Consider the following 10,305-nt stretch of genomic DNA (forward strand, 5'->3'; position numbering starts at 1 on the left):
TATGTAAATTACTCTTTCCAAATCATACACTTTCTCCTTTCCAAGATGAGCCACAGACTTGAGTTAGTGCTTCTCACTGAATTGACACTAATAGCCATTTTATCAGATTATATTCCATTCAAACTCCATATGCTCATTAGTACTTTATGGTTTATTTATCAATAAGTTTGACTATAGTCATTTACCACTTGTAAGTATAATTGTTAGACCTGTTTTTTTAAAATGTATATTATTAATATGGGAAGACAATAGCACTCAGATTGCTAAGGAGGAAGGAAGAAACAAATCAATAAAGATTAAGGAAAAGAGCTTAGTCTTTCACTTCATCCTTTTTTTTTACTAATCCACATTATGATTATGGAAGATTAAAATTGACCTTTTATCTGAGATTGAAATGCTAGGAAAGTTATTAAGCTGTTAGATGTTGATGAGCTTATTGGATTTTCTTTTTTTGAATTGTGCTAATATTAACTGGATTTACTCTGATAATTTGAAATCTTTAACTTATTTAGAGCAGCTAGGTAGTACTGTGGATAATGTGCTGGGCACTGAATTGAAATATGGCCTCAGACACTTACTAGCCATGTGATGTTGGAGGAGTCACATAACCCTCTTACTTCAGTTTCCTTTGTAAAAGGAACTGCCGAAGAAAACAGCAAATTACTCCAATACCTTTGCCAATAAAACCCCAAAGAGGTCATGAAGAATTGAACACAACTGAAAATGACTATAACATATTTTATCATAATAGAGATATAAATGTTTGGGGAATTATTGTTCTTATTTGAGAGAAAATCATCCTCTTTTGTAAATGAGAAAGAAAATACTTATTTGATTCTCTCTTCGAATTGGGATTATCAGTACTTTCAATTTATCAATCCATAAACTCTTATTATGTGTTAGATGCAATGCTAAGAGCTAGGGATTGAGATATGTACTGAATATGTGATTTTATTGATAGAGCTCTCCTGATGAGGAAACTCCCTCTACTAATGCAGGTTGGCACTCTGCCTGCAACTTGTAGTCTTAGAAAATTACATCAAGAATGAAGATGATAATTAGCTTGTCCACAGTGACAGACTCAGTATATGTCCAAGGTAAGATTAGAACCAATGAAGTTTACATTCTATCTATTTCAAGGAATCCTCCTGACCTATAAAGCATTCCTGCCATGTAGATGAAACTTTAAAGTTCAGTAGCAGTGATGTGGAGACAGAATTGGGATAAAAAGAAGAATTGAAAATATCCAAGAAAGGTAGCATGATTTATTAAAAAGATCAATGAGCTGGGAGGCGATTTGAGTTTGATTCCCAGCTCTTATGCTTTATAAGGCAAAAAAAGAAGGGAACAAGAATTTAAGTGCCTAGTATTTTCCAGGAACTGTGTTAAGTACATTATACATACTATTTCATTTAATCTTCACAATAACCTTATGGAGTCAGTTATTTTTATCACTATTTTAAAGTTGAGGAAACTGAGGCAAACAGAGGTTAAGTGACTTGTGCAAGGCCACATGATATCTGAAAGCAGACATTTTTCAAATTTTCCTGACTCTAGGCCAGGTCCAGCACTCTATCCACTGTACCACCTAGCTGCTAACTTCCTCGTTAAAATCAGGCAAGTGACTAGAAGTCTTGGATTCCTTATCTATAAATGGGAATTATAAGAATTTCTTTACCAGTTTATAATGAATACAATGACTGGCACATAGTAGGTGTTCAATAAATATATGATTGTTTGATTGGTAATGTTCCTTTTATAGCATGGAACTGTGTAGCGAGTACTTGTAAATCTTCCAGCATATTATAATGGATCACTTTTTAGTCATAACAACCATAGGACAGTGGAAATAATAGTGAATTTGGAATCTATCTATGTTCAAAACCCAGATCTGCCATTTGCTGCCTCTTAGCAAGCTCTGCATTTGGACTAGCAAACTAACATTTCTGGCCTTCCATTCCTCATCCATAAAATGTCAAGGGTCGACTAGATAGCCTCAATGTTCCTTTCTAATTCTATGTTTATAAAAATTCATCTAATTCAAGAAGACCTTCTCATCCACATTATTTGTGATTATCCATTTTTCTTTTTGTTTTACTAAAAGTCTAGCTGTGTGACCCCAGGCAAGTCACTTGACTCTTATTGCCTCACTCTTACCTCTCTTCTTTCTGAGTATTGATTCAGACAGCAGGTAAGGGTTAAAAGAAAAAGAAATTAATCTCAAAAAGAAAAAGCTTCTAAGGGATATGCATGGAATATTTTATAAATAATTCTATCGTCCTATTGAAATTAATTTCTAGTTTATTTCTTACATGCTTATATGTAACTCTAAAACTCTAAAATTTATTTCCTTTCATATTAAATTGGAGGAATATGAAGTCTGAAAAATGCCAAGGAGTGTTGGGAAGGTTTTTCTTATATGCATACACACCGTAAACTCTAGAATCTGAGTTCCTTTCACATTAAATAGGAGGTATGGGAAGGTTGAGAAACAATAAAAAGGTTGAGAACAATAAAAGGTTAGGAACCCTTGTCCTGGAGGGTAGACAATAATAATTCCTACTTCATAGGGTTGTTGTGAGGCTTAAATGAAACAATACATATAAATAAATTTGCAACCTTAAAGTGCCATATATATGAGACATTATTATTATTATTATTATTATTATTATTATTATTATGAGCTTTGTAAATCTCAGCTCCTACAAAAACTCAGTGCTTTTTTGTCCAGAAAACTTGGAGGGTTTGAAATGAGCAAAATCTGCCTCCTATTTTCACCTGCATTACAAATCTGCCAACAGTTACTACGTGAGTTGCACATACACAATCCCTCTGGAAAGCTAGCTTCAGTTAGATTTTACAGGTCACATTTCTAGGATTTATTCATAAAGAGGGAACATTTTCTAGGACCATCAGGAATGAGGAGCCATTTCTAAAACACTTGTTTTAGAAGCCTCTTCTGCTGGCACCTAGGCTCATTTCAGTAACTATGATTGTACCGACATTTGAAAATAATCACTTCCATTCAACTCACTGGGTATTTATTGGGCATTTATCGTGTGCTAAGCACTGNTTATTATTATTATTATTATTATTATTATTAGCTTTGTAAATCTCAGCTCCTACAAAAACTCCGTGTTTTTTTGTCCAGAAAACTTGGAGGGTTTGGAAAAAAAAGAAAGTACTAGATTGGGGATTCAAATTCCAGCACTTTCAATCATTAACTTTGAGCAAGTTGCTTATTCACTCTGGTTTTTTCATCTGTAAAATTAAGGGGTTAGATTAAAAGTCTTCAGAAGTCCCTTTTAGCTCTAAATCAAGTATCCAGTGAATAGAAAATCAATCCATTCCTTTTACTATCACCCCAGAGTACAAGGGCTACGTTATGAAACTAAATTCTTCACAGTGGTAAAAGGACTGACATATTTAACAGTGTAAAAATATTCCAACCTTTCAAACTGCAACATTTCCATGACAGGGAAGCCAATGTGTCAAAGCAGCTAGTACAGTCATTTTGAATGGCACCTATGTAATTGGTGAATGAAGAGGGAAAGAGCTCAGGGGATGAAATGCATAATCATTTACAGGAGTGACGCAGACAGTCTCTATCCCTCTGGGCTCAGTATTTCTCTTTGCTTCTCTCCTGTGAGGACTGCTTGTTCTCAGTGCTGCTCATGACATCCCTCAAGCTATGTGGCTGAATTCCTCTCCACAGATAGTTTTCTTTTTTTTCCCTTTCTGAGAAATTTATATTCATTGTCAAGTGTGGCCTTTTTGATGAGCTACTACATGTTTAAAGCTACAAAACTCTGGGTAGCTGTTAGTGGGGCCTGACCTTCTCAGAGATTGGTCCCCCCACAGAGAGAACAGCTTTCTTTTGTACATCTGGTCCATGGGTTCCAAGTCCCCAGTGGCACTTTGGCTAATCCCTGGATAGTTCATAGAAATTTCCTGTCCATCTCACCAGCAGAATTCCTTTAATCCCCAAAATCTGTTCCCCCAAAGGATTTTATAATTTTTTTTGGTAGGCAGTATATTATAAGTGGGAAAGATGATGGATTTGAAGAGCAGAGACAAGTTTTGCATCCTATGACCCTTATTTATGCTATTTAGTCATGAGGTAAAGGGAAAAAGTATTGGATTTCAAGTCAAGAAGAACTAGATTCAAATCCTACATTGAATATTTGAACATCTTCAAATCAGTTTTTTCATCTATTAATGAGCATAATAAGAGCTTCTTTCTTATGAGACTATTGTAAGATTTAAATTTACAGACCTTATAATTATCAGATGATATAATTGGTATCAATCTTCTCATTTTATATTTGATAAATTTTAGCTAGAAATAGTCCTGGGACAAGTAGCTATCCAATTACTATCCTCTTCTGTTTAATAATCAAGCGATTTTTTTGCATTTGTGAATAGAATGATTGCTCTCTCTATTTGAATGAAGGTTCTGAGGGGGAAAAGTAGGTCTTCTAATGGCTCAAGGAAACCCTCTTTCAGATAACTTCAATAAGAGAAAGGATGAGAGGATGATAGGTTCTGATTCCTACTTTATTTTTATTTCTTTAGCTAGGCCACTGTACTGTGAGAGCTTTCCCTTCCATATAGTTTAGAAGCTATGAATATTCATAGGACATCATCCATTTAAAATGTTGTTCTTAAAATTTTATGGATCAATGTTTATATCCAATGGATTAAAAACAACAGGTTTTTTTTAAAGAATTCATCTCTGATGACACTACGATTTTAGTACAGATTATTTATTGGATTCTCAAGAATATTTTAATGTTTGTGTTTGTATTATGTGGATTTACCATCTCTTAATTTATGAAGGATAGTAAATTTCCGTGGTATAATTCTGGTCACTAATTATTATAATCTCCCTCAAGGACATTGTCATGGAAGACTGATAGCCTGGGGGAGTGTCTGCCTGAAGCCTACACACTGTCCTAGGTTATCCAGCACTTTTGATCTTGGAAAGAACTTTCTTCTGGGAAGAAACCATGTTACAGCGATGGAGAGGAAGAAAAAGAACTGATGAACTTGCATGCATACCTCCTTTTGCTGTGCTGGCTAGTGACTGGGGACAATGTCTTGTCTTCCCTACAACAGAAATCAAAGGTAGTACGGGCAATCAGATTGGGAGCAAATGTAACATACTGATTAAACAAGAAGAGAACCCATCAGAAAGTCCTATAGTAGTAAAGAGTAGATGAGGCTGAATTACCAAACAAGGTTCTAATACAGCCAGACACTAGTTAGTTAGATGGCATATTAGAATGTTAGAGTCAGGAAGACCTGAGTATCAGTCTTCTCTCAAACATTTACTGACCCTGACTTATTCTAGCTCAGTTTCATCACCTACAAAATGAAGGTCTTGGACTTGATGGACCATAAAATTCTGTATAGCCTAATGCTTTAAAGCTATTATTCAATAGTATCTGCCTTCCTCCCACTTCCCTGTGGATTCCATGAACCTATTCTATTCTTTCTTAGTTTCCTCTATGAGCAACGAGGATTGATCATCAGAAAATTCAAGAAGCACTGCCTAACTGTTCAGTCACAGCTTACTATTCTCTAGGCTTAATTGCTATTATCATTTGCTACTTAAATAGGTCATTGTCAATGATTTCAGTACAAGTCTTTAAGTGTGTGCTTCAAGAATGAAATAGGGAAACTAGCATAAAATGTAGATATTTTTCACAATTCAGGTTGAGATCAGGGTGAGACACTTAAGGAGAGAATTTCTATAATTTTTAGCAATTTTCAGGGTCTACTTATATCCTACCTTTCCTTCTGGACTTGGAGAGACAAGGAAAAGAGCCAGTAGCAGGTAGAGTGGGCATTAGTAAGACATCCAGGTAAGGCTAATATGAATTTGTCAGTAGCAACAGCAGTTGCTGCAAGACCACCATGACCACCACCACCATTATTGCCATATTCTTCTTATCTTTTCCAATGGGGTTCTGATAGAAATGGTCCTAGGACAAGTTGATCTCTTGGCATTTGCATTCAATATTCTACAAACTACTGTATGCAAGAACAAAAGAACCATTTTATATAATTAAATAAGTGTGTCAGAATGTTAGTTTATTCCCTATAAATATGCTAAAAGCAACTTCAGGAAAAATCTGTTAGAGGATCTGAGATGGAATGTTCTTGTTCAAATAGTTTTTTAATTTCTTCAGCTAGTTCTCTATATTTTGAAAGCTGTTTATTCCATGAGTCAGGATTCATTTCCAAATTTATTTATATAATTTATTTCTATTTATTTTAATAACAAATTTTCACATAAAGTTTTCAAAGTTATATGATTCATGTTTTCTCCCTACCTTATTCTCTCTCCCCTCCCAGAGCTGCCAAGCACTTCAATCTGGGTTATGTATGTATTATCACCAAAATATATTTTCATATTATTCATTTTTGTAAGCAAATAATATCATAATGCCAAAGCCCAAAATAATATACCTAAATAAACAAGTGATAAATCATATGTTTTCATCTGCATTTCTACTCCAATAGTTTTTTTCTCTGGAGGTGGATAGCATTCTTTTTCATAAGCCCCTCAGAATTGTCCTGGATCATTGTATTTCTATTAGTAACAAAGTCTTTCACATTTGATCATCCCATAATATTTCAGTTACTGAGTAAATGTTCTCCTGATTCTGCTTATTGTACTCTGCATCAGTTGACATAGGTCTTTTCAGTTCTTTCTGATATAATTTGTTTGTTATTCCTTATAGCACAATAGTATTCCATTATCATCACATACCACAATTTGTTGTCATTGCCCAACTGAGAGACATTGTTTTAGTTTCCAATTTTTTGCCACCACAAAAAGAGAAGTTATAAATATTTTTGTACAAACAGGACCTTCACACACACACACACACACACACACATACACACACACACACACACACACACACATATTTTTTTTTTTAATCTCTGGGATACAGACCTAGTAGTGGAATTACTAGAATGAAAGATATACATTGTTTTATAGCCCTTTGAATATAATTCCAAATTGCCTTCCAGAATTGTTGGATCAAGTCACAACTCCACTGGCGATGGGTTAGTGTCTTAATGGCAAACCTATGGCACCCATGACAAAGATGGCATGCAGAGACCTCTCTGTGGGCACACACAGAGTTGCCGGCTGGAGTTAGTTACTAGAAAGAGATTCGGTGGAGCTGCTTCTTTCTCCTTCTCCACCACATCTCACCTCTCTGCCCAGCAGCCCACAGGAAGCATTTACTCCCTCCCTCCCCTGAGCTGAACATCTGGGCCTCTCCCTCCCTTCTCCTACCCCTGTCTGGGGTAAAATGGGGGGAGAGGAGGCAGTGGACACTCAGTCCCTTGAGGGGGTGGGGAAAGGCACCAAGACTAAGGAAGCGGGCATGGCATGACACATAGTATCTAAAAGATTCTAAAAAAAATTGCCATCACTACATTAGTGTCTCAATTTTGCCACATTCCCTCCAGCTTTTAATATTTTTGTTTTATGTCGTATTGGCCAATCTGATAGAAGTGAAGTGGTACCTCAGAATCGTTTTAATTTACATTTCTCTATCAAGAGGAATTTAGAGTATTTTTCCATATGTCTATTCATATTCTGTGACCATTTACCAAATGGAGAATGACTTAGGTTTTATAAATTTGATTTAGTGCTTATATATTTGAAAAACTTGACCTTTATCAGAAAAATTTGTTATGTTTTCCTAGTTTGTTACTTCCTTTCTAATCTTAGTTGCATTGGCTTTCTTTGTCCAAAACCTAATTTAATATAATCAAAATTATTAATTCTAAATCTTATAACATTCTCTAACTCTTGTTTGGTCTTAAATTCTTCCCTTCTCCATAGATCTGATATAATATCATAGATCTAATATAATATCATAGATATAATTTACTTATATAATGTGACTTCCTGTTTAAGTCATTTTGAACTCTTATTGGTATAAGTTGTAAGATATTGATCTAAAACTAATTTTTGCCATACTCTCTTCCTTTTTTTGTTGTTAAGAAAATTTTCATGGTTTTAGTGTGTAATGAGGCATTGGAATATCTGAACAAATCAACTGGCTTCACACATAGCTGCTGCTTTCTCCTTCATTTCTTTGCGTTACTAGAGCAACTTGTCATCACATTTAAAAAAAAGACAACATTTCGCATTACTTAGTATTTCTAAGGCATGTGCTGGTACAACACAAACTTCTTCATTCAGATGCAGCTAGTCTAATATCCAAATATCATGCACAGCACCCTCAAACAGTGATTCTGCCCCCACCGTGGTGTCTGCCCACCGAGGCCCTGCAGGCTTGTGTACGATATTTGGAGTTTTCTGAGGGTGCTGAAGAGAGGAAATGTGAATAATATCAGGAAGAGGAGAGAGAAGAAAACACAGTGGGTGCCTTGGGAAAAGGAGTTTCAGCCGAAGTGGTGCAGTGCTAGCCTGTACATGTCACTGATGCAGACCCAAGCATCATTGATGTTCTTTAATAGAAAGATCTGGTGGAATTCCATGATGGGATCCTCATCAGTTTGTGGTGTGACTATGGGAAAGTCATTTGACCTCTCTGAGTCTCACTTTCTTTATCTTTAGCTGTCCCACAACCATACTGAGAATACAGCTGTCAGGGGTGGACTGGTGGTCCTGAGCTGTGATGCTATGTTGTATTTTCTGAAATAAAAGGCTAGACAATTTCTCCATGATGGCTGCTTTGTCTTGGCATTGCTGCCCTTCCCATGTAGGACAAGATGTATCAATATATACTGCTCCTAATTGGGTTCTGCCATTATTAAATATCTGGTAGTAATGTTGCACAAAGCTGAATCCAATCTGCTCCCAAACAAGCTTGTCTCCCATTCTGGAACTGCACCTAGCATCAGAAACAGATGGACTGGTACGATGGCAGCAGTAGTGGTGGTGGCAGCAACTGAGCATGGTCCAGGAGCAACTATTCCTCCCACCCTTCCCTTTCCCACCCTAAGTCCACTGCAGTCCTTGTCATACTGTTTTCCAGTTTTCCCAGCAGTTTTTGTGGAATAGTGAGTTCTTGTCCCCAAATCTGGGATCTTTGGGTTTATCAAACAGCAGATTGCTGAAGTAAAATTCACCCTAGTCCAGTGATGGGCAAACTATGGCCCATGGGCCAGATGCAGCCCCCTGAAATGTTCTATCCAGCCATTATTCCTAATCTGACGAATACAATGAGTAGGATACAATACAATGAAACTTCGAAGGAGTTGCCTTAGAAACAGACTGACAGATGAGCATTTCCTTTCCTTTGGCCCCTCTTTAAAAAATTTGCCCATCAAGTCTATTCCACTGATCTACCCTTCTATCTCTTAGCCAGTACCAGATTGTTTTGGTGATCACTGCTTTTTCATACAGTCTAAGATCTGGAACTATTAAGTCATCATCCATCACACTTTTTTTTGTTCCCTTGATATTCTTGATCTTTTGTCCTTCTAGATGTATTTTGATATTATTTTTTCTAGTTCTATAAAATAGTTTTTTGGTAGTTTGATAGGTCTGGCAGTGAATAAGTAAATTAATTTAGGTAGGATTGTCATTTTTATTATCTCAGTTTGTCCTACCTATGAGCAATTCATGTTTTTCCAATTGTTTAGATCTAGTTTTATTAGTATGAAAAGTGTTTTGTAGTTGTGTTCATAAAATATAGATTCCCAAACATTTTATATTGTCTAGATTGTTTTTAAATGGAGTTTCTCTTTCTCTCTCTTCCTGCTGATTTTTGTTAGAAATATATAGAAATGCTGAAGGTTTATGTGGGTTTAGTTTGTATCCTGCATCTTTGCTAAATAATTATTTCCACTAGCTTTTTAGTTGATTTTCTAGGATTCTCTAAGTCAGTGATGGCAAACCTATGGCATGGTTCCCAAAGATGGCAGGCAAAGCACTCTCTGTGGGTACATGGCTACCTTCTTCCCCACCTCCAGAGTTTGTTACTAGAAAGCAGAGGGATGTGGGTGGAGCTCCTCCCCTCTCCCTCTCCACTGTGCCTGAAGACATTTTTTCACATCAGCTTCCCTCTGCCCAACACCCCAATAGGAATACGCAGGAGGTAAGGTGGGTGGCTCACAGACTGAATTGCTAGAGGGGACCATAGAGATCCCACCACTCTTCTCCCCCACCTCTACATTCATTGAAGATGTTCCTCACTTCACCGACCCTTCCATCTAGCAGCCCAATGAGAATACTTCCTCCCTCTCTTGGGCATGGCACTTGGTATGGGGAGTAGGATGGGGGTGGGGCCCAGAACTCCATCTCTA

The 10,305-nt window shown here is 36.5% G+C and overlaps 1 protein-coding gene across 1 annotated transcript; it reads right to left on the minus strand.

The window, feature by feature from the left end:
• Positions 1-8,436: 8,436 nt before the first annotated feature.
• On the minus strand, positions 8,437-8,875 carry LOC123250491 (nuclear transport factor 2-like). Its single transcript, XM_044679571.1, has 2 exons — positions 8,597-8,875; positions 8,437-8,541 (listed from the first exon to the last, which is right to left on the minus strand). Exons 1-2 carry the CDS (start codon positions 8,873-8,875, stop codon positions 8,437-8,439), a joined length of 384 nt encoding a protein of 127 aa, XP_044535506.1.
• Between the last annotated feature and the right edge of the window lie 1,430 nt (positions 8,876-10,305).

The sequence above is a fragment of the Gracilinanus agilis genome, chromosome 5, assembly GCF_016433145.1.
Source record: "Gracilinanus agilis isolate LMUSP501 chromosome 5, AgileGrace, whole genome shotgun sequence".
NCBI classification, from domain to species: domain Eukaryota; kingdom Metazoa; phylum Chordata; class Mammalia; order Didelphimorphia; family Didelphidae; genus Gracilinanus; species Gracilinanus agilis.

Bases quoted from the DNA above. Each gene is read 5' to 3' on its own strand.
- LOC123250491 (XM_044679571.1), bottom strand. From the start codon at position 8,875: ATGGGAGACAAGCTTGTTTGGGAGCAGATTGGATTCAGCTTTGTGCAA. The intron at 8,542-8,596 runs GTGAGACTCAGA...CAAACTGATGAG, and splicing joins GACAGCTAAAGATAAAGAAA to GATCCCATCATGGAATTCCA.